Source organism: Bombina bombina, chromosome 8 (genome assembly GCF_027579735.1).
Source record: "Bombina bombina isolate aBomBom1 chromosome 8, aBomBom1.pri, whole genome shotgun sequence".
NCBI lineage: Eukaryota > Metazoa > Chordata > Amphibia > Anura > Bombinatoridae > Bombina > Bombina bombina.
The window spans coordinates 251,482,013-251,507,060 of record NC_069506.1 but is presented as its reverse complement, the minus strand read 5'-3'; the positions used below and the strand labels follow the sequence as shown (position 1 = coordinate 251,507,060).

General features: G+C 38.2%; 1 protein-coding gene across 1 annotated transcript in view; it reads left to right on the top strand.

Moving 5' to 3' along the window:
* LOC128638979 (phospholipase A2 inhibitor gamma subunit B-like) overlaps nucleotides 1-25,048 on the top strand; it is a 68,617-nt gene that overhangs the window by 18,125 nt on the left and 25,444 nt on the right. Inside the window, exons 2-3 of the mRNA XM_053691121.1 lie at nucleotides 18,212-18,328; nucleotides 18,882-19,028. Coding sequence (XP_053547096.1) covers nucleotides 18,212-18,328; nucleotides 18,882-19,028 — 264 coding nt within the window. The remainder of the gene's footprint in view (nucleotides 1-18,211; nucleotides 18,329-18,881; nucleotides 19,029-25,048) is intronic.

The window sequence follows — 25,048 nt, the reverse complement described above, 5'->3', positions numbered from 1 at the left end:
CATTTGGTAAGGCAGTGCTCTAAAGAAGTTACAGCTCTTTTGCTGCCCAAAAAAAGTAAAAACCTATTCTAAAAAAAAACCTTAATCTCAAAAAGGTTACCCTGAAAAGGGCATTTGGTAAGGCATTGTGGTAAAGTGACTAAAATGATTTTAAGCTCTTTTTGAAAAAGAAAAAAAAAAAATCAAACCTCATTCTAAAAAAAATCTTAATTAAAAAAAACTAAAATAAAAAAATAAACTAATCTTAAAAATAAAAAATCCACCTGAAAAAAATTCTTATGCTATACCACAAAAGTTTGTACTCACCAACTTGACTCCGGTGGTGCTCTTCGTCTTTCTTCATGGCAGTTGTCCTGCAGGGAGGTTCCCTTCATGGCGGCAGCCCTCATCCATCTTTTGTCGTCCATTTTCTTCCTTGTTATTCCATCTTCCACACAATGCCTATCTTCTTTTTATCTTCTTATCTTGTGGAAGACACCATCTTCATGCGAACACTGCCGCACACTGAAACTTGAATGCAAGGTTCCTCCTTACATAAGTGTGCCCTTGCATTTCTATTGGCATTTCTGTTAGCATTTCTATTGGCTGATTTTTGAAGTCTTAGTCCAATCAACCAATAGAAAAAGCTTTCATTCAATTTGCGTGAGTAGAAAGGTGTGTATCATGGGTGTTTGCGCACAAGAAAGTAAATACGATTGCTAGAGCGCAATTAAAGTTAACGTGCATCGGGATAACGTTTCCTCAGAGCTCTGGTTAACAGTTTTGTAAAACAAAAAGGTTACAAAACAAAACACATCAAAAATACATTTAAAGGTATAATTACACTCTTAATAACACCATTTAATAAAAATTATTAAAACTAAATATTGCACAAAAAAGTTATAAGAGCCCAAAGATATGAGGTCTCGGGTGTTAGAGAGGCAGTCCTTTAACATAGAAATACATACATATACATCTAAATATGTATATGTATGTCTATCCGTGTGTACAGATGTATTTTATGCATATATGTATATATATATATATATATATATATATATAAAAAATAAAAAAATAAAAAAGTGTATATATGTATTGATAGACAAATATACACATATAAACACCTAAATACATATGCAATGGAGCCCTTTACAGTCAAGTAGATGAAAACATGAAAAAGCATATTTATTCAATATCCATTTTTAATAAAATTGTATACTGTGTATTTACTGTTTATATTTGGCATTCCAATGTTCTGCACAAAGCAGAATATGTTCTATGTATTTATAAATATATATTCCTATATATATATATCTGTATATATGCATACCTATATATAATCATGTGTGTGTGTATACTATATATATATATATATATATATATATATATATATATATATATACATATAGTTATAGATATATATTGTACCAAATTGTTATTCGATATATGTAGAATTATTATAAATAGAACATATTCTGCTTCATCAATTTTCCTAATAAAATAAAAAAGGGGTGTAAATTTTCTTGATAATATTACAGTTTTGTGCATATTGTCTACTCTAAGTGGCAATAAAATGTACCTAGGAAACATTTTTTTTATGAAACAGCTTCCTTGTCTTTATCTTTTAAAAGTGTATTTAATTCTACTGTAGATTCATTGACTATTTGTTTATTGTCTGGCAAGGAAAAAATAATTGATCTAAGATTTCTTCACCTACCTAAACAAGAATGATATCAAATTTATATTTTACCTAAGAAAGCTCAGATATCAATATTCCTTTTTAGACTTAGTTCTGACTAATCATACAACAAAGAAAATTATAGTCATTGAGACATTTAGAAAACCTGTTGCAGGGAGTACTATACTGAGAGATAATTCTCATCATCTTTATCATCTCAAATAAACAATATCAAAAGGTCAAATTATCAGGTTGAGATGTATATAAAAAAAAATAATCTTCCTGGTGTTATAGGGACTTTGTCATTTTATTTGTCTGAGCTTCCATGTTTGAGACACATTTGAAGGTTCAAATGAAGTAACACTCAAGTTGTCTGTAGTTATTTTACTTGTAGATATTTTACATGTCATTCTTTGTAGTGCAGTCATCCCCATTATTTTCTCCATATGAGTCCCCAATGGGTGTAGAAGATTTAGGAGTTTCATATGAAGTATTACCGTCAAAACTAGAGATAGTACTGAGCAATGAGCAGCGGACTATTGTTAACTAACAGTCATCGATCTCGCTGCTCATCGGCTTATTCACAGCTTTCTTGGTACCCTGTCACTAAGCACCCACACTATACTATACTGTTTTACCCCCTATACCGCCGCTCCCGGAGCACACAACAACTAAATAAAGTTATTAATCCCTAAACAGCCGTTCCCGGACCCCGCCGCACCTAAATAAAGTGTTTAACCCCTAAACCGCCGCTCACGGACCCAGCCGCCACCTACATTAAATTTATTAACCCCTAATCTGACCCCTCTATACTGCCGCCGCCTACATTAAATTTATTAACCCCTAAACCTAAGTCTAACCCTAACCCTAACACCCCCTAACTTAAATATAATTGAAATTAATCTAAATAAATATTCTTATCATGAAATAAATTATACCTATAAGAATATTAAGAATTTAAGAATAAATACTTACCTAGAAAATAAACACTAAGCTAGCTACAATGTAACTAATAGTTACATTGTAGCTATTTTAGGATTTATTTTTATTTTACAGGCAACTTTGTATTTATTTTAACTAGGTACAATAGTTATTAAATAGTTATTAACTATTTAATAACTATCTAGTTAAAATAAATACAAAAGTACCTGTAAAATAAAACCTAACCTAAGTTACAATTACACCTAACACTACATTATAATTAAATTAATTCCCTAAATTAAAATAAATTATTACAATTAAATAAAATTAACTAAAGTACAAAAACAAACAAACACTAAATTACAGAAAATAATAAAATAATTACAAGAATTTTATTCTAATTACACCTAATCTAATCCCCCTAGTAAAATAAAAAAGCCCCCCAAAATAATAAAAATACCTACCTTATACTAAATTACAAATAGCCCTTAAAAGGGCCTTTTGCGGGGCATTGCCCCAAAGTAATCAGCTCTTTTACCTGAAAAAAAAAAATACAATACCCCCCAACATTACAAACCACCACCCACACACCCAACCCTACTCTAAAATCCACCCTTAATAAAACCTAACACTACTCCCTTGAAGATCACCCTACCTTGACAAGTCTTCACCCAACCGGGCCGAAGTCCTCAACGAAGCCGGGCGAAGTCTTCATCCAGCCGGGCAGAAGAGGTCATCCAGATGGGCAGAAGTCTTCATCCAGGCGACATCTTCTATCTTCATCCATCCGACGAGGAGCGGCTCCTTCTTGAAGACATCCGATGCGGAGCATCCATCCAGACCGACGACTACCCAATGAATGACGGTTCCTTTAAATGACGTCATCCAAGATAGAATTCTATCAGCCAATCGGAATTAAGGTAGGAAAAATCCTATTGGCTGATGCAATCAGCCAATAGGATTGAGCTTGCATTCTATTGGCTGTTCCAATCAATTTTTCCTACCTTAATTTCGATTGGCTGATAGAATTCTATCAGCCAATTGGAATTCAAGGGACGCCATCTTGGATGACATCACTGAGAGCGAAGTGGCTTCCCTTTTGTCTTCCTCTCACCTCACTACCTGCCCACTTGACCCTATTCCTTCACATCTAATTCCCTCTCTGTCTCCCACCCTCACTCCGGTTCTTACTCACATATTCAATTTATCCCTTTCTACCGGCTCATTCCCTGCCTCCTTCAAACATGCAAAGGTCACCCCCATCCTTAAAAAAACCTCCCTTGATCCTAACTCCCCTGCAAACTACTGCACCATATCACTGCTCCCGCTAGCTTCAAAATTACTTGAAAAACTAATTTTCAATCGCCTAACCCAAATCCTGTCCTCCAACTCATTGCTCGCCCCCTGGAATCTGGCTTCCGTCCCCAACACTCAACTGAGACTGCCCTCACCAAGGTTACTAATAATCTCCTTTCTCCTAAAAACAAAGGCTACTACTCTATACTCATCTTACTGGACCTCTCTGCTACCTTTGACACTGTTGACCATCCCCTTCTCCTACAGACTCTCCGATCTCTTGGGGTCTGTGACACTGCCCTCTCCTGGATTCACTCTTATCTCTCTAACAGATCCTTCTCCATCTCTTCTGCTGGTGACTCCTCCTCTCTTTTGCCTCTGTCTGTTGGAGTACCTCAAGGCTCTGTCCTGGGTCCTCTACTCTTCTCTATTTACACTTCTTCACTGGGTAAACTTATCAACAGCTATGGCTTCAGCTATCATCTCTATGCTGACGATACCCAGATCTACCTTTCCACCCCTGCACTCTCTCCTTCTGTCTGCACTTTTCTCACATCAGCGACTGCTTATCTGGCATTTCCTCCTGGATGGCCTCTCACCACCTAAGTATAAACATGTCCAAGACCGAACTACTTCTAATTCCCCCCTCTAACTCTACTCCAGTTTCTAATTTTTCCATCACTGTTGACGGCACCACTATCTCCCCATCACCCCAAGTCCGCTGCCTTGGAGTCACGCTTGATTTAAATCTGTCCTTCATTTCCCACATCCAATTGCTCTCTTCATCCTGCCGCAACCACCTATGCAATATGCACAACATTTGTCCGTTTCTAAGTGCTGAAACTACTAAACAGCTAATCCACTACCTGGTAATTTCCCGACTTGACTACTGTAACAACTTACTAAATGGCCTCGCTCTCTCCCACCTCTCTCCCCTCCAATCCATCCTAAATGCATCTGCCAGACTAATCCAACTCTCTCGACGCTCTGTTTCTGCTGCACCTCTCTGTGAGTCCCTTCACTGGCTCCCCATTTACAACAGAGTTACATTAAAAATTCTCACCCTGACCTACAAACCCCTAACCAATGCTGCCCCACCCTACCTGTCCTCACTTATCAACAAATACACTCCTGCCCGCCCCTAAGATCCAATAATGACTTGCTTCTTGCATCCTCTATCATCACCTCCTCTCATGCTAGACTACAGGACTTCTCTCGTGCGGCACCAACCCTCTGGAACGCACTTCCTCATGCTGTCAGACTTGCCCCTAACCTCTCCTCCTTTAAACGTTCCCTAAAGACCTTTCTGTTCAAGGAAGCTTATCACCCAACTTATTAACATACTAACTTCACTTAACTAACAGCTGCCCTCTATCTCGTCACTAATATAATTCTCACCTTTGCAGTCCCCACCTCCTGTTTCCCATCCTACCCATCTAGATTGTAAGTTCCCACAGTAATAGGGCCCTCAATTCCCCCTGTTTTTGTCTGTAAAATTTTGTCTTATCGTATTGTTTCTCCATTTTACTGTTATCCTTGTACCCATGGGCAGCGCTGCAGAATCTGTTGGTGCTTTATAAATAAAGAATAATAATAATTGCAAAATCATTGTTTAGTTACGTATATTGCCTCAATGCTTCATTTTCAGATTGATAACTGTCTGTTCTGTCTTACTTTCAGATATTAAAAAAAAAATTGCCTGTACCTTACACAATGAGAGATATGTGTGCCTTATTCCAAGATGGCTATTTGTGTTCTGTGTGTGTTCTGTATGTGCTCTTCAAGATAGCTGTTTGTAGCTTATATCTAGATGGAAGCCTACGGTGCCTGCACGTTACTCTAAGATGACTGTGTCTGCCTTAATCGTGATAGAAAAGTAACTGTGTTTTATCCAAGGTGTCCTTAAAGGGATAGAAAATTAATATGTGTATGTGTGCATTTCAATTTTAAATAGTAGAATTTTTGCAATATAATTCTATTAGCAAAAATGCTTCTAGTAAAAGTTATTACTGGTCATTAGCAGCATACGCATATATGCTTTGAGGGCTTGTGCATCAGTATTCAAACCCCACACCTTCTCAGACAGTCAGCATGGGACACAACACACACCATCACCAGGTCTCTGAGTTGGAATACTGATGTACAGGCTCTCACAGCATATGTGCGTATGCCACTGAGAAAGAGTAATAACTTTTACTGTAAGCATTTTTTATAATTGAAGTATATTGCAATAATGCTTCTATTTAACATTTAAATGTGCCCATGCATACTTCAATCTTGACTTTTCTATCTCTTTAAATCTATATAGTAGTCTGTGCCATTTACCAAAAATCTATATAGTAGTCTGTGCCATTTACCTGCAGGTTCGCCAGAAACAGTAGCTATGAAGCAGCGGTCTAAAGACCGCTGTTACATAACTCTGTCTGCCTGCTCTGAGCAGGAATCGCCACAATTCAACCCGTTCGAGTACGATTGGGTCGATTGACACCTCCCTGCTGGTGGCCCATTTGCCGCGAGTCTGCAAGGGGTGGTGTTGCACCAGCAGCTCTTGTGAGCTGCTGGTGCAATGCTGAATACGGAGAGTGCATTGCTCTCCGCATTCAGCGAGGTCTTGCGGATCTGATCTGCACTGTCGGATCAGGTCCGCAAGACTTTGATACATAGGCCCCATAGACTATATTTAGATCATAATCCTAACAGTCTCTCTGATATGTTTGTTTTAAATTTTGTAAGCTCATCGTCTACCTTCTTAAGAGTCTCCTCAAGCTGTTTTTGGTAATCAGCATACTTAGCATTTATATTTTGATATTTTTTCTTTTAACTAGTTGATTTCCAAATTCAGAAGTTTCTGATCTTTCTCTTTGTTCCACAATAACGGTTTAAATAAGTGTCACAGAACACTGACAGAATCAGTGACTAGAATCTAGATAATTATACAACTACAAGAGTAAAAATGTTAGCAGGGTACAAACAAAACATCTTTTTATGGAATGTTCTCTGCCATGTTTATATCCCGCTAATGTTTTTAACTCTTGTATTTCAATAAAATACTCTTAACCATCTTATTCTCCTGACCCTTTGCATTTATCTTGATGCAGCTCTAATTTCCTGCTGTGCCATATAGAAAATCTTCAGAGGATTTGTCTTGAGCTGCCTGTGACAGGCATAGAGAATTAAAAACATATAATACATATAATATATTTCATTATAATTATATTTTAATATTTTAACCCCTTAGTGACCAGACCATTTTTTCAATTTTCTTACCATAAATGACCAGGGCTGTTTTTACATTTTTGCAGTGTTTGTGTTTTGCTGTAATTTTCCTCTTACTCATTTACTGTACCCACACATATGATATACCATTTTCTCACAATTTAATGGACTTTGTAAAGATATCATTATTTTCATCATATCATATAAATTACTATAAAAAATTATAAAATATGATTACAAAAATAAAAACATTTTTTTTTCTAACTTTGACCCCAAAATCTGTTACACATCTACAATCACCAAAAAACACCCATGCTAAATAGTTTCTAAATTTTGTCCTAAGTTTAGAAATACCCAATGTTTACCCCCTTAACCCCTTAAAGGACTGGGCATTTCAGACCAAGAGGCATATTTATCAAATGTCTGTCGGACCTGATCCGACAGTGCGGATCAGGTCCGACAGACATCGCTGAATGCGGAGAGCAATACGCTCTCTGTATTCAGCATTGCATCTTGTGAGCTGCTGGTGCAACGTCACCCCCTGCAGTCTCGCGGCCAATGGGCCACCAGCAGAGAGGTGTCAATCAACCCGATCGTACTCGATCGGGTTGAATTGTGGCGATTCCTGTCCGCCTCATCAGAGCAGGCGGACAGGGTTATGGAGCAGCTGTCTTTAGACCGCTACTTCATAACTGCTGTTTCTGGCAAATCTGAAGACTGGCCAGAAACACGGGCCCACAAGCTCCATCCGGAGCTTGATAAATGGGCCTCTAAAACTTTCCCAAAAGACCAGAGTATTTTTAGCATTCTTGCTATCATTCCATTTAAACAGAAATAGAGCCTTTTTTATTTTTACCTATCAAATCTATATATATATATATTTTAGTAGACTACCCAAAGTATTGATCTAGGCCCATTTTGGTATATTTCATGCCACCATTTCACCGCCAAATGTGATCAAATAAAAAACAATTGTTAACTTTTTCACAAACTTTAGGTTTCTTACTGAAATGATTTACAAACAGCTTGTGCAATTATGGTACAAATGGTTGTAAATGCTTCTCTGGGATCCTCTTTGTTCAGAAACAGCAGACATTTATGGCTTTGGCATTGCTTTTTGATAATTAGAAGGCTGCTAATTGCAGCTGTGCATCACACTTGTATTATGTCCAGCAGTGCAGTTAATTAGGTAGCTTGTAGGGTTAATATTAGCTTTAGTGTAGAGATTAGCCTCCAACCTGACACATCCCAACTCCTGATCCCTCACTGATCCCTCTTAAACAGCTCTCTTTCCTCTCCCACACCCCAATGATCACCCCCATCTTAAAGTGAATGAAAAGTCAGTATGCTCTGTAAAGTTCGCATTCAAAAATAACAGCAGTTTAATTCATCATTTTTTTAATACATTTTTAATTACCTATTAATTTTTGTTTATATTGTTGCGATCGTAATTAGAATCCTCCTCCCGCCATTTCGGATTATTGATTGACATGGTAGGCTCGATCATGTCAACCAATAATTGTATTCCCCCGGGGGGACCAAACCCCTTTTGCTGAAGCCACGCGTCCGTATTGCGGTTGCGTTAGACAGCCCTTCTGACAATGATCTCTGACGCTTGTGCACATTTCACGCATGCGCAATTTCACAGTTATCGGACTTAGTAATTTATTCTTGAAGTTTTGGAGCACTAAGTAGGTAGCATTGTAGGGACAATGGGATGCTGATGTACTGTACACAATGATAGTATTCAGTGAATGTATTCATTCATTGAATACTATGTTGCCAGACATCTGCATCAGCGTTTAACGCATGCGGGGTGGTTCTCATCGCCGGGAGCGCGCATTGCCACTACGTAAATAGCATGTGGGATCGCTGTTTACGTAGGATTGAATAAGATCAGGAAGTTGCGGGTGGGAGGAGCTGGTAAATACAACTGACGAAAGTTAGTATTATAAATATAACATTTATTGTACATTTTTTTTAAAAATAAAGTGGCGGTTTGATTAATATAGTAATAAGCAATTGACAGATACTTTCATATCAGCAAAAATTTACATTCACTTTAAGGGACCCATTTATCAAGCTCTGAGCAGAGCTTGTGGCCGCCTGCTCTGATGAGGCGGACAGGAATCGCCGGAAATCAACCCGATCGAGTAAGATCGGGTTGATTGACACCCCCCTGCTGGCGGCCCATTGGCCGCGAGTCTGCAGGGGGTGGCGTTGCACCAGCAGCTCTTGTGAGCTGCTGGTGCAATGCTGAATACGGAGAGCGTATTGCTCTCCGCATTCAGCGAGGTCTTGCGTACCTGACCACACTGTCGGATTAGGTCCGCAAGACCTTTGATAAATAGACCCCTTTGTACTGGAAGAAAGTCTGCCAATATAAAAACAAAAGTTTTTGGATTTTTTATAGTTTTCTTAAATATATTTTCTACAGTGTAAGATCCCCCTTACCTCCTATCTCCCTGATCTCCCCCAAACGGCTCTTTAACCCTCCCCCCCAACTATTTGTCACCAACGTAGGTACTGCTGTCTCACAGTACCCAGTTTGCAGTAATTTAATTTTTTAAAATGTATTTATTTTTTAAAATCTAATATTTTCTATAGTGTAGTTGCCCCCCTTATTATCCTCCCCCTCCCAAATCCCTTTCCCTCATCAAATCCCACATAGTATCCACCTCATTGCCCCTCCTCCCCCTTCCTCCTTCCCCCTCACTGCCGCAGCGGCTCAATTTTTTTTTTTACTTGCCTGTAGCATGGCGTAGCTGTCCCAACCGCTCCCACCCTCCTTTCATCCCCCTCCAGCGATGGGCCGCCCACCCACCTTCCTCCTAACCCTCCCACACCACCAACTATCAGCACCATCACTGGCCATTGCAGAGAGGGCCACAGAGTGGCCCTCTCTGCATCGGTAACTGCCTAAAGGGTATTGCACAATGCCTCAATATCAAGGCATCGCTGCAATACCCTGAGAGTGGCTGGAAATGTTGCAATCGCTTCCAGCGCTCAATTTGACAGAGGACATGCCAGGTATGTCCATGGTCGTTAACTGCCATTGTTTGTAGGATGTACTTGGCACGTCCTTGGTCGTTAAGGGGTTACATTTATTATTTTATTAACCCACATTGAAGATAGCAATTTGTTATGTGCGCTAATCTTACCTTGTTAGTCCTAAATTGCAATCCCCAATGCACGTTACACATATTTTACATTCCTATGTTTTTCACATAGAAAATATTGTACTTTTTATTATTTTTTTATATACATATATATATATTATACTGTGCATGTAAAATACAAATTTATACCTTTATAGCTATAAGAATAGATACATAGGTATAGCTATATGTATGTATATATATATATATATATATATATATATATATATATATAATGTGACATTTTCATAACTCCTTTAGGGTTACCATACGAGTATAGGTATTAGTTCATTTTTTTGTTTGCTAGCTTCATTTACTTCTATGGTGAGAAGAAGTCAAAACGGTTGCGATAATTTGTTAGAGTGTTTTCAGTTTCACTCTCACACCAATGTTTTACTTTCAACTGCTTTGTATGTTATCACCCAACGTGCGTGCAAGAAGCTTCAGTCTAGAAAAATGTATGCTCGGGCAAGAGCATTAAATTGTGCTCCTTTTGTAATCTAGCCCTATGTTGGTTATTAATAGATATTGTTTACAATTTTGGCAAAGAAAACAAGACAAAAGAATAGTACAGAGGGCACAGAAATACAGGTGTTTTAATTTTATACATTTTAACATTATCTATACGGTATGTAGTAGGGAATAGAGGAATGCGGTTTCTACTTACTTTAAGCAACACAAAGCTTAATATTCTCCAGACATGGTGTATTATGTGAGCATTAAATTTGTATAAATGGAAAATAATAGGCAAAATAAAGATACTTTTTTTTAAAGAATATATAGATTATACAAAAAGGCAGCTATATAATAAATATACTCAGAAATAAATCTTATTAAACTAATACAAGTTTATATATTTTTTCTTGTGCAAACAATAGAACCCCAAATAGAACTTTCAAAGCAAAATATAATATATGACTTGGTTATAAAATCATAAACAGACATCAAATTGTGCTCTAAAATGTTCTACCCTTTAATGTGTTCCCAATGATCCATTTTACCTGCTGGATTGTGATTAATTGTGATTGTTTATTTTACTTGTGTAACTTTAAATAGCTACTTTTGCCTGTAGTAACCCCATCTACACTGAAAATATGAGTAAGAAATGTTTTCTCTGTAGAAAAATGATGTAAAGGGAATACAATAGTACTGTTTACCAGTAGGAGTATGAGGAACAGATAGATTTTGTATGTGAAATAGCTGATCGTGCTTATTCAACCTCCCCAAGCCATGAATTATGGTGCGGTATGGCTATACCGCTGAAAAATTGGCCATTGCGTGTGGAATGGCAGGTCTCCCATAGTAGAAGTTATGGCGGTAAAGCTATAACGCAAGCGTTTTAGCCTGTAATGCAACAATCCATTCCGCACTCAAAAAATGACGTTTGAGTGCAGGATTTTCGATGGAGCCATTATACAAGTTGTTCGGGCAGGCTATAACGCTAGCATTAAAGCTTATACTGCCATGATCTATTCCGCGATCTGAGACGAGTAGTTATGGATTTTGCAAAACAAAAATGTTTCACAAAACTCATAACTAAAATGTTACAAAGTAAACTAACACCCAAAAACAACCTATTAACCCCTAAACCGCCACCCTCCTGCAATGCAAATGCTATAGTAAACGTATTAACCCCTAAACCGCCAGCCCCCCACATCGCCAACACTATAATAAAACTATTAACCCCTAAACCGCTGGTCCCGCACATCGCTAATAATAAACTAAACATATTAACTACTAAACTACTGCCCCCCCGCATTGCAACACTAAATTAAACAATTAACCCCTAAAACCTAACACCCCCTAACTTTAAATTAAACTTACAATATAATAATCTTTAAAAAAATAAAAACTTACCTGTGGAATAAAAAAAAAAAAAAGTTTAAACTATAAATTATACTATAAATCGGAATTAAGGTAGGAAAATTCTGATTGGCCGATGGAATCAGCCAATCAGATTCAAGTTCAATCCGATTGGCTGATCCAATCAGCCAATCAGATTGAGCTTGCATTCTATTGGCTGATCGGAACAGCCAATAGAATGCAAGCTCAATCTGATTGGCTGATTCCATCAGCCAATCAGAATTTTACTACCTTAATTCCAATTGGCTGATAGAATCCTATCAGCCAATCGGAATTCGAGGGACGCCATCTTAGATGACGTCATTTAAAGGAACCGTCATTCGGCGAGTAGGTGTCGGTAGAAGAGGATGGATCCACGTCGGCTGGAAGAAGATGGCTCCACTCCGCTCCAGATGGATGAAGATAGAAGATGCCGCTTGGATGAAGATGTCTACCGGTCCGGATGTCCTCTTCTGCCCGGATAGGATGAAGACTTCTGCCGCTCCGGATGTCTTCTTTTGGTCCATCGGTGCCCGGTTGGGTGAAGACGACTCAAGGTAGGGAGATCTTCAGGGGCTTAGTGTTAGGTTTATTTAAGGGGGGTTTGGGTTAGATTAGGGGTATGTGGGTGGTGGGTTGTAATGTTGGGGGGGTATTGTATTTTTCTTTTACAGGCAAAAGAGCAGAATTCTTTGGGGCATGCCCCGCAAAAGGCCCTTTTAAGGGCTGGTAAGGTAAAAGAGCTTTTCTATTTTTATTTTAGATAGGGTAGGGCATTTTTTATTTTGGGGGGCTTTGTTATTTTATTAGGGGGCTTAGAGTAGGTGTAATTAGCTTAAAATTGTAATCTTTTTCTAATGTTTGTAAAAAAAAAAATTTTTTTTTGTAACTTAGTTCTTTTTTTATTTTTTGTACTTTAGTTAGTTTATTTAATTGTATTTATTTGTAAGTATTTGTATTTAATTAATTTAATGATAGTGTAGTGTTAGGTTTAATTGTAGGTAATTGTAGGTAATTGTTGGTAGTTTATTTAATTAATTTATTGATAGTGTAGTGTTAGGTTTAATTGTAACTTAGGTTAGGATTTATTTTACAGGTAATTTGTAATTATTTTAACTTGGTAGCTATTAAATAGTTATTAACTATTTAATAGCTATTGTACCTAGTTAAAATAAATACAAAGTTACCTGTAAAATAAATTTTAATCCTAAAATAGCTACAATATAATTATTATTTATATTGTAGCTGTATTAGGGTTTATTTTACAGGTAAGTATTTAGCTTTAAATAGGAATAATTTATTTAATAAGATTTATTTTATTTTGTTACATAAAAATTATATTTAACTTAGGGGGGTGTTAGGGTTAGGGTTAGACTTAGCTTTAGGGGTTAATACATTTATTAGAGTAGCGGCGAGGTCCGGTCGGCAGATTAGGGGTTAATACTTGAAGTTAGGTGTCGGTGATGTTAGGGAGGGCAGATTAGGGGTTAATATTATTTATTATAGGGTTTTTGAGGCGAGAGTGAGGCGGAGCGGATTAGGGGTTAATAACTTTATTATAGTAGCGGTGAGGTCCAGTCGGCAGATTAGGGGTTAATAAGTGTAGGTAGGTGGCGGCGACATTGGGGGCGGCAGATTAGGGGTTAATAAATATAATATAGGGGTCGGCGGTGTTAGGGGCAGCAGATTAGGGGTACATATTGATAACGTAGGTTGCGGCGGTGTACAGAGCGGCAGATTAGGGGTTAATAGTATAATGCAGGAGTCAGCGATAGTGGGGGCGGCAGATTAGGGGTTAATAAGTGTAAGGTTAGGGGTGTTTAGACTCGGGGTACATAGGAAGTGTTTCCCCGTAGGAAACAATGGGGCTGGGTTAGGAGCTGAACGCTGCTTTTTTGCAGGTGTTAGGTTTTTTTTCAGCTCAAACGGCCCCATTGTTTCCTATGGGGGAATCATGCAGGAGCACGTTTTTGAAGCTGGCCGTGTCCGTAAGCACCGATGGTATTGAGAGTTGCAGTGGCGGTAAATATGCTCTACGCTCCCTTTTTGGAGCCTAACGCAGCCCTTCTGTGAACTCTAAATACCAGCGGTATTTAAAAGGTGCGGGAGAAAAAAAGCATGCGTAGCTAACGCACCCCTTTGGTCGCAGAACTCTAAATCTAGCGGTTTGTATTTATTTTAGCTAGGTAGTTATGAAATAGTTAATAACTATTTAGTAACTATTCTACCTAGTTAAAATAAATACAAACTTGCCTGTAAAATAAAAATAAAACCTAAGCTAGATACAGTGTAACTATTAGTTATATTGTAGTTAGCTTAGGGTTTATTTTTTAGGTAAGTATTTAGTTTCAAATAGGAATTGTTTAGTTAATAGTAGGTTTTCTTTAGATTTATTTTAATTATATTTAAGTTAGGGGGTGTTAGGGTTAGACTTAGATTTAGGGGTTATTAAATTTAGTATAGTGGCGCCGACGTTGGGGGCGGCAGATTAGGGGTTAATTAATGTAGGTAGGTGGCGATATTAGGGACAGCAGATTATGGGTTAATAATATTTAAATAGTGTTTACGATGCGGGAATACAGCGGTTTAGGGGTTAATATGTTTATTCTAGTGGCGGTGATGTCCGGAGCGGCAGATTAGGGGTTAATAATTTTATTTTAGTGTTTGCGATGTGGGAGGGCCTCGGTTTAGGGGTTAATAGGTAGTTTATGGGTGCTAGTGTACTTTTTAGCACTTTAGTTATGAGTTTTATGCTATGGCTTTGTAGTGTAAAACTCATAACTACTGACTTTAGAATGCGTTACGAATCTTGCAATATAGGCTGTACCGCTCACTTTTTGGCCTAAAAAAAAAAAAGTTTGTAATACCGGCGCAATGGAAGTCCCATTGAAAAAAGACTAAAAAGTTAATTTGCGGTACGGCCAAAAAAGTGTGCATGACAGCTGTACCTACAAGACTCATAATAGCAGCAGTAGTAAAAAAGCAGCGTTATGAGGCTTAACGTTGCTTTTTTACTCATAACGCAAAACTCATAATCTAGCTGTAAGTACCCTAACCTAACACCCCCTAACTTAACACCCCCTAACCTAACACCCCCTTATATTAATCCCAAATTACCTAAACTAATAAATTCTAAAGTTTCAAAAAATAAACAAAGGCTAAAATTGCAGAAAATAAAAAATCAAATTACCAAATTTTACAAAATTAAACCTAATCCCTATAAAAATAAAAAAGCCCCCCCCCCCAATAAAAACACCCCCTACTCTAAAAATAAACTACCAGTAGGTAGGGCTTTTTGCAGGGCATTGCCCCAAGATAATCAGCTCTTTTACAAAAAATACACAAAGTCCCCCCTAACAGTAAACCCCCCACCCACTATACCCCTCAAAATAAAAGACCCTAAAACTAAAAAAAGTAAACTACCCATTGCCCTGAAAAGGGCATTTGTTTTGGCATTGCCCTTAAAAGGGAATTTTACTCTTTTACTGTCCGTCCCTAATCTATATAAAACAACCCCCCCCCCAAAAAAAAAACAAAACTTAAAAAAACTTCCAGGTTGCTACTCACTGTTCCTTAAGTCCGGCGGAGAAGATCTTCTTCCAGACGGGTCTATCATCTTCATCCACAGTGAAGGCGGCGCGGAGAGGAGATGCTGAGAGGTGCTTCCAGATGTGGTGATCTTCAGAGGCGGTGATGGAGTTTCCACTTCATGCGATCGTCCGCCGCACACTGAAGATTAAATGAAAGGTACCCATATTTATTGGGGAACCTTGCATTCCTATTGGCTGACATTTTCAAATCAGCCAATAGAATGAGAGCAAGTTAAATTGTATTAGTTGGTGAACAGTCAATAGGATTTTGCTTGCTCTCATTCTATTGGCTGGTGTACAGCCAATAGTATGAGAGCAAGTGAAATCCTATTGGCTGTTCACCAACTAATAAGATTTTACTTGCTTTCATCCTATTGGCTGATTTGAACAGCCAATAGGATTTGAGTAGCTCTAATCCTATTGGCTGATTTGAATTTGAAGAATCAAATCAGCCAATATGAATTCACGGGACTCCATCTTTAATCGCGTACCTTGAATTCACTATTCAGTGTATGGCAGAGATTGTACGAAGAGGATCCTCCATGCTCCATGGCTCCGCAGTCACTGGTCTTCAGTTCCAGGGTCTCCGGTCTTAAGCCCTGCGTTGATCATTCTTCCGCCCTCCACTCCGCGCCAGCTGTTCCTGGAAGAAGAAAGAAGAGGTTGCTGCTTGGAAGAAGACTTTACCGCATGGGACACAACCTTCTCTGCCTGAGTTCAGCAACCGTGAGTACCAACGGGTTAGACAGGTTTTTTTAAGGTTTTTTTGGGGGAGTTTGTTGTATTTAGATTAGGGATGGGCAGTAAAAGAGCTAAATGCCCTTTTAAGGGCAATGACCAAACAAATGCCCTTTTCAGGGCAATGGGTAGTTTAGTTTTTTTAGTGTTAGTTTTTTATTTTGGGTTTTTTTATACTGTTAGGGGGGACTTTGTGTATTTTTTGTAAGAGCTGATTATCTTGGGGCAATGCCCTGCAAAAAGCCCTTTTAAGGGCTACTGGTAGTTTATTCTTAGAGTAGGGGGTGTTTTATTTTGGGGGATTTTTATTTTCATAGGAATTAGGTTTAATTTTGTAAAATTTGGTAATGTGATTTTTTATTTTCTGTAATTTTAGCTTTTTTATTTTTATTAAACTTATTTTTTTTGTAATTTTAGAATTTATTAGTTTATGTAATTTGGGTTAATTTAAGGGGTGATAGGTTAGGGTAGTTATTTTAATAGATATTTGCGTTGTGTGTTTTGGTGATTTAAGGGGTTAATAAGTTAATTAGGTTTGTTGCGATGTGGGAGTTTTGCTGTTTACGGGTTAATAAGGTAAATAGGTTTATTGCAATGTAGGGGTTTTGTGGTTTAGGGGTTAATAGGATAATTAGGTTTATTGCGATGTGGGGGTTTTGCGGTTTAGAGGTTAATAGGGTAATTAGGTGTATTCCGATGTGGGTGGTTGACGGTTAAGTGAATAAGGGGTTTAATCAATTAATTAATTGATGTGGGCGGTTAGTTTTTGCTTTTGTAATGCTCCGTTTGCCCTCGCTGCATCCCGGTGGAATCCAAAAATGGCAGGGTGGTGAAAGAATCTACATTTGATGGATTCTTTCACCACCCTGCCATTTTCGGGATTTGTTTGTCCTCATGCTGCCAACATTCCATTGAGGATGCATGCACAACTGCCGACAGCGACGGACATTACAAACACAATTATAGTATAAATAATTATATTGTAAGTTTAATTTAAAATTAGGGGGATGTTAGGTATAGGGGTTAATAGTTTAATTTAGTGTGTTGCAATGTGGGGGCCCGGTGGTTTAGGGGTTAATAGTTTTATTATACTATTAGCGATGTGAGGGGCCAGCGGTTTAGGGGTTAATAGTTTTATTTAGTGTCGGAGATGGTAGAGGGTGGCGGTTTAGGGGTTAATAATTTTATTTAGTGTTGTCGATGTCGGGGGCGGTGGATTAGAGGTATTTAGACTAGGGGTTTATGTTAGGGTGTTAAGTTTTAACATAACTTTTATTTTCCCCATAGACATCAAAGGGGTTGGGTTACGGCGACCACCATTCCACGATCGCAGGTGTTAGTTTTTTTCAAACACTTTCTCTCCATTGATGTCTAAGGGGGAAAGCATGCACGAGCACGTAAACCCAAGCTTTGACTTTTGTGCGGTATGGAGCTTATCGCAAGGAGATTTTGTGTAAATTGTAATGGCAGTGCTATGGAAAGTGCGATAAAACTATTTTTTTTGCGTTATTTATGCACCAGGTTTAGCGCACAACTTGTAATCTAGGTGATTATTATTTGCAGGCTCAGGCCATTGATATGAGCATATGTTAGGTGATGGTTTTAATAACAAAAACAGATATCTCAAATAAAAACATAAACAAAAAGGAACAAATTCCCTTACATTTTCAGTATTAAATATAATCTGTAACAAAGGTAAATGGGAATTACTTAAATTAAATTATCACAAATGAAATGTTGTGTCACTTATTTTTTGTTTGTTTGCAATTCTTGAAAAAGTATTTTTCTTTTAGGTTATTCTCTCTTATGTGTACAGTGCGTTGGAACTGGCAGTTCATGTACAGGCAGCAGCGTAACATGTGGATCTGGTGAACAATGTTTGTCAGCATATACTGTTACTACGGTTACAGGTAATGTTAATGGATTGCAAAAGAAAAAAAAAGTCTGAAAATAAATAATGGCTTATTTAAATGAAATTAGCTTAAAATACAAATTAATGCAAACTTAAAGGGACAGTTAATTAAGACTTGTCTGACTGATAAAACAGGCAATGTTAAATAAATGTCTACTTTTATTAGCTAATTTGCTTCATTCTCTTGTTATATTTTGTTAAAAAGCATACCCAGGTAGGCTCTGAAGCAGCAATACACTCTTGTGAGATAGATGCTGATTGGTGTCTAGTCACAGCCGGCCCGATCGCGCTATTAAACTCAATTTAACTCGCTTCCACTCTGGTCTGGCCCCTTAATAAAAGAAAGGAGAGCAGCTTTAAATTATTTAACCATATAGAAATGTAAAGCTTTAAATTATTTAACCATACCTAAATGTACAGCATTAAGATACATTAAATAATATTTGTGGATTTATTTTCTATAAGGTAATCACTACTGCAGTACATTATTTATGATTTATCTCTCTCTCTCTAGCATTCAATAAACAAGTCCATTTGTACTTTGTTTTTAGGTGGAGTTGAAACTACAGTTTTTGCCAGATCATGCTCTCCAGCAAGTGAATGTAATGCTAAAGGAAGTATCAGCAATCCAATTATGAAAGTCAAATTTTCAAGCAGTTGTTGTGGTACTGACAATTGCACTCCAACAGCACCCACTTGTAAGTAACTTTTTATTTTAGCCCCATCACTATGTTATCCCGCTCTTTACAATACTTTGAATCCCCAAGGCAATATATACAGTTATCTGAGATGTAATTGCAGAAAGTGCAGCACATCTGCTGAAAGAACCGGGAACATGCAGAAACTATTAGCTGTGTTCCACATCAGGCTGTACTCTTAAAACATTGCTGTGCTCTGGCTGCACTGTGTAAGTTTTTCTTAATGCAGTGCAGACACAGCAAAGCACTGTTTAAAGAGAACAGTCAAATACAGAGCAGAATCTTTACCAGTCTGCAAAGTTGTTACTCCTGAATATAAGATGTTCTCAGGAGCAATCCACCTTTTTATTATTACTACATGTTTTACCTTTTAATTATGCGATGTTAGACCAAGAGCAAAGAAAGCAAATTTATACAAGAGACATTTTTAAAAAATTAACAGAATTTATAAAAAATGGCTTTATTCTTCAGTTAATCAACACATTCGGCTAGATTTAGAGTTTTGACGGTAGAAAGCCGCGTAGCTAACGCTGCTTTTTTTGCCAACGCACCCTTCCAACAACACTGGTATTTAGAGTTGTCTGAGGGGCTGCGTTAGGCTCAAAAAAGAGTGCGTTGAGCCTAACTTAGCTCCACTTCAACCCTCAATACCAGCGTTGCTTACGGTAGCGGTAAGCTGGAAAAACATGCTTGTGCACGATATCCCCATAGGAAACAATGGGGCAGTTTTGGCTGAAAAAACGCCTGCAAAAAAGCAGCGTTCAGCTCCTAACACAGACCATTGTTTCCTATGGGGAAACACTTTCTAAGTCTACACCTAACACCCTAACATGAACCCCGAGTCTAAACACCCCTAACCTTACACTTATTAACCCTGCATATTATTATTAACCCCTATTCTTCCGCTCCGGACACCGCCGCAACCTACATTATCCCTATGAACCCCAAATCTGCTGCCCCTAACACCGCCGACCCCTATATTATATTTATTAACCCCTAATCAGCCCCCCCCATCGTCGCCGCTACCTTACCTACATTTATTAACCCCTAATCTACCGACCGGACCTCTCCGCCACTATAATAAATGTATTAACCCCTAAACCTCCACCCTCCCGCCTCGCAAACACTAAAATAAATTGTATTAACCCCTAATCTGCCCTCCCTAACATCGCCGCCACCTACCTACAATTATTAACCCCTAATCTCCCGCCCGCACCGTCGCCGCTACTATAATAAAGTTATTAACCCCTAAACATAATTCTAACCCTAACCTTAACACCCCCCTAACATAAATATAATTTATATTAAACGAAATAATATTCCTAGAATTAACTAAATTATTCCTATTTAAAACTAAATACTTGCCTATAAAATAAACCCTAATATAGCTACAATATAATTAATAATTACATTGTAGCTATTTTAGGCCTAGATTTAGAGTTCGGCGGTAGCCGTCAAAACCAGCGTTAGAGGCTCCTAACGCTGGTTTTGGCCGCCCGCTGGTATTTGGAGTCAGTGATTAAAGGGTCTAACGCTCACTTTTCAGCCGCGACTTTTCCATACCGCAGATCCCCTTACGTCAATTGCGTATCCTATCTTTTCAATGGGATCTTTCTAACGCCGGTATTTAGAGTCGTTTCTGAAGTGAGCGTTAGAGCTCTAACGACAAAATTCTAGCCGCCTGAAAATAGCAGGAGTTAAGAGCTTTCTGGCTAACGCCGGTTTATAAAGCTCTTAACTACTGTACCCTAAAGTACACTAACACCCATAAACTACCTATGTACCCCTAAACCGAGCTCCCCCCACATCGCCGCCACTCGATTAAAATTTTTAACCCCTAATCTGCCGACCGCCACCTACGTTATACTTATGTACCCCTAATATGCTGCCCCTAACCCCGCCGACCCCTGTATTATATTTATTAACCCCTAACATGCCCCCCACAACATCGCCGCCAGCTACTTAAAATAATTAACCCCTAATCTTCCGACCGCAAAGCGCTGCCACCTACGTTATCCCTATGTACCCCTAATCTGCTGCCCCTAACACCGCCGACCCCTATATTATATTTATTAACCCCTAATCTGCCCCCCTCAACGTCGCCGACACCTGCCTACACTTATTAACCCCTAATCTGCCGAGCGGACCTGAGCGCTACTATAATAAAGTTATTAACCCCTAATCCGCCTCACTAACCCTATCATAAATAGTATTAACCCCTAATCTGCCCTCCCTAACATCGCCGACACCTAACTTCAATTATTAACCCCTAATCTGCCGATCGGAGCTCACCGCTATTCTAATAAATGTATTAACCCCTAAAGCTAAGTCTAACCCTAACCCTAACACCCCCATAACTTAAATATAATTTACATCTAACGAAATAAATTAACTCTTATTAAATAAATTATTCCTATTTAAAGCTAAATACTTACCTGTAAAATAAATCCTAATATAGCTACAATATAAATTATAATTATATTGTAGCTATTTTAGGATTAATATTTATTTTACAGGTAACTTTGTAATTATTTTAACCAGGTACAATAGCTATTAAATAATTAAGAAATATTTAATAGTTACCTAGTTAAAATAATAACAAATTTACCTGTAAAATAAATCCTAACCTAAGATATAATTAAACCTAACACTACACTATCAATAAAAAAATTAAATAAACTACCTACAATTACCTACAATTAACCTAACACTACACTATCAATAAATTAATTAAACACAATTGCTACAAATAAATACAATTAAATAAACTAGCTAAAGTACCAAAAATAAAAAAGAACTAAGTTACAAAAAATAAAAAAATATTTACAAACATAAGAAAAATATTACAACAATTTTAAACTAATTACACGTACTCTAAGCCCCCTAATAAAATAACAAAGCCCCCCAAAATAAAAATTTCCCTACCCTATTCTAAATTAAAAAAGTTACAAGCTCTTTAACCTTACCAGCCCTGAACAGGGCCCTTTGCGGGGCATGCCCCAAGAAGTTCAGCTCTTTTGCCTGTAAAAGAATAAATACAATACCCCCCCCCCCAACATTACAACCCACCACCCACATACCCCTAATCTAACCCAAACCCCCCTTAAATAAACCTAACACTAAGCCCCTGAAGATCTTCCTACCTTGTCTTCACCATCCAGGTATCGCCGATCCGTCCTGGCTCCAACATCTTCATCCAACCCAAGTGGGGGTTGGCGATCCATAATCCGGTGCTGAAGAGGTCCAGAAGAGGCTCCAAAGTCTTCCTCCTATCCGGCAAGAAGAGGACATCCGGACCGGCAAACATCTTCTCCAAGCGGCATCTTCGATCTTCTTCCATCCGGAGCGAAGCGGCAGGATCCTGAAGACCTCCAGCGCGGAACATCCATCCGGACCGACGACTGAACGACGAATGACTGTTCCTTTAAGGGACGTCATCCAAGATGGCGTCCCTCGAATTCCGATTGGCTGATAGGATTCTATCAGCCAATCGGAATTAAGGTAGGAATTTTCTGATTGGCTGATGGAATCAGCCAATCAGAATCTAGTTCAATCCGATTGGCCGATCCAATCAGCCAATCAGATTGAGCTCGCATTCTATTGGCTGATCGGAACAGCCAATAGAATGCGAGCTCAATCTGATTGGCTGATTGGATCAGCCAATCGGATTGAACTTGATTCTGATTGGCTGATTCCATCAGCCAATCAGAAAATTCCTACCTTAATTCCGATTGGCTGATAGAATCCTATCAGCCAATCGGAATTCGAGGGACGCCATCTTGGATGACGTCCCTTAAAGGAACAGTCATTCGTCGTTCAGTCGTCGGTCCGGATGGATGTTCCGCGCTGGAGGTCTTCAGGATCCTGCCGCTTCGCTCCGGATGGAAGAAGATCGAAGATGCCGCTTGGAGAAGATGTTTGCCGGTCCGGATGTCCTCTTCTTGCCGGATAGGAGGAAGACTTTGGAGCCTCTTCTGGACCTCTTCAGCACCGGATTATGGAATGCCAACCCCCGCTTGGGTTGGATGAAGATTGGAGCCAGGACGGATCGGCGATACCTGGATGGTGAAGACAAGGTAGGAAGATCTTCAGGGGCTTAGTGTTAGGTTTATTTAAGGGGGGTTTGGGTTAGATTAGGGGTATGTGGGTGGTGGGTTGTAATGTTGGGGGGGGGGTATTGTATTTATTCTTTTACAGGCAAAAGAGCTGAACTTCTTGGGGCATGCCCCGCAAAGGGCCCTGTTCAGGGCTGGTAAGGTAAAAGAGCTTGTAACTTTTTTAATTTAGAATAGGGTAGGGAATTTTTTATTTTGGGGGGCTTTGTTATTTTATTAGGGGGCTTAGAGTAGGTGTAATTAGTTTAAAATTGTTGTAATATTTTTCTTATGTTTGTAAATATTTTTTTATTTTTTGTAACTTAGTTCTTTTTTATTTTTGGTACTTTAGCTAGTTTATTTAATTGTATTTATTTGTAGCAATTGTGTTTAATTAATTTATTGATAGTGTAGTGTTAGGTTAATTGTAGGTAATTGTAGGTAGTTTATTTAATTTTTTTATTGATAGTGTAGTGTTAGGTTTAATTATATCTTAGGTTAGGATTTATTTTACAGGTAAATTTGTTATTATTTTAACTAGGTAACTATTAAATATTTCTTAACTATTTAATAGCTATTGTACCTGGTTAAATAATTACAAAGTTGCCTGTAAAATAAATATTAATCCTAAAATAGCTACAATGTAATTATAATTTATATTGTAGCTATATTAGGATTTATTTTACAGGTAAGTATTTAGCTTTAAATAGGAATCATTTATTTAATAAGAGTTAATTAATTTCGTTAGATGTAAATTATATTTAAGTTATGGGGGTGTTAGTGTTAGGGTTAGACTTAGCGTTAGGGGTTAATACATTTATTAGAATAGCGGTGAGCTCCGATCGGAAGATTAGGGGTTAATAATTGAAGGTAGGTGTCGGCGATGTTAGGGAGGGCAGATTAGGGGTTAATACTATTTATGATAGGGTTAGTGAGGCGGATTAGGGGTTAATAACTTTATTATAGTAGCGCTCAGGTCCGCTCGGCAGATTAGGGGTTAATAAGTGTAGGTAGGTAGTGGCGATGTTGGGAGCGGCAGATTAGGGGTTAATAAATATAATATAGGGGTCGGCGATGTTAGGGCAGCAGATTAGGGGTACATAGGGATAACGTAGGTTGCGGCGGTTTACGGAGCGGCAGATTAGGGGTTAAAAAAATATGCAGGGGTCAGCGATAGCGGGAGCGGCAGATTAGGGGTTAATAAGTGTAAGGTTAGGGGTGTTTAGACTCGGGGTACATGTTAGAGTGTTAGGTGCAGACGTAGGAAGTGTTTCCCCATAGGAAACAATGGGGCTGCGTTAGGAGCTGAACGCTGCTTTTTTTAAGGTGTTAGGTTTTTTTTCAGCTCAAACAGCCCCATTGTTTCCTATGGGAGAATCGTGCACGAGCACGTTTTTGAGGCCGGCCGCGTCCGTAAGCAACTCTGGTATCGAGAGTTGCATTTGCGGTAAAAATGCTCTACACTCCTTTTTTGGAGCCTAACGCAGCATTTGTTTGAACTCTCGATACCAGAGTTAATTTTATGGTGCGGCCAGAAAAAAGCCCGCGGAGCGTTAACAGCCCTTTTACCGCCAAACTCCAAATCTAGGCCTTAGGATTTATATTTATTTTACAGGCAACTTTGTATTTATTTTAACTAGGTACAATAGCTATTAAATAGTTAATAACTATTTAATAGCTACCTAGTTAAAATAAATACAACATGATATGTAAAAAAAATCCTAACCTAAGTTACAATTAAACCTAACACTACACTATCAATAAATTAATTAAATAAATTACCTACAATTACCTAGAATAAAATACAATAAAATAAACTATTCTATAATACAAAAAAAAAAACACTAAATTACAAAAAATAAAAAAGAATTACAAGCAGTTTAAACTAATTACACCTAATATAAGCCCCCTATTAAAATAAAAAGC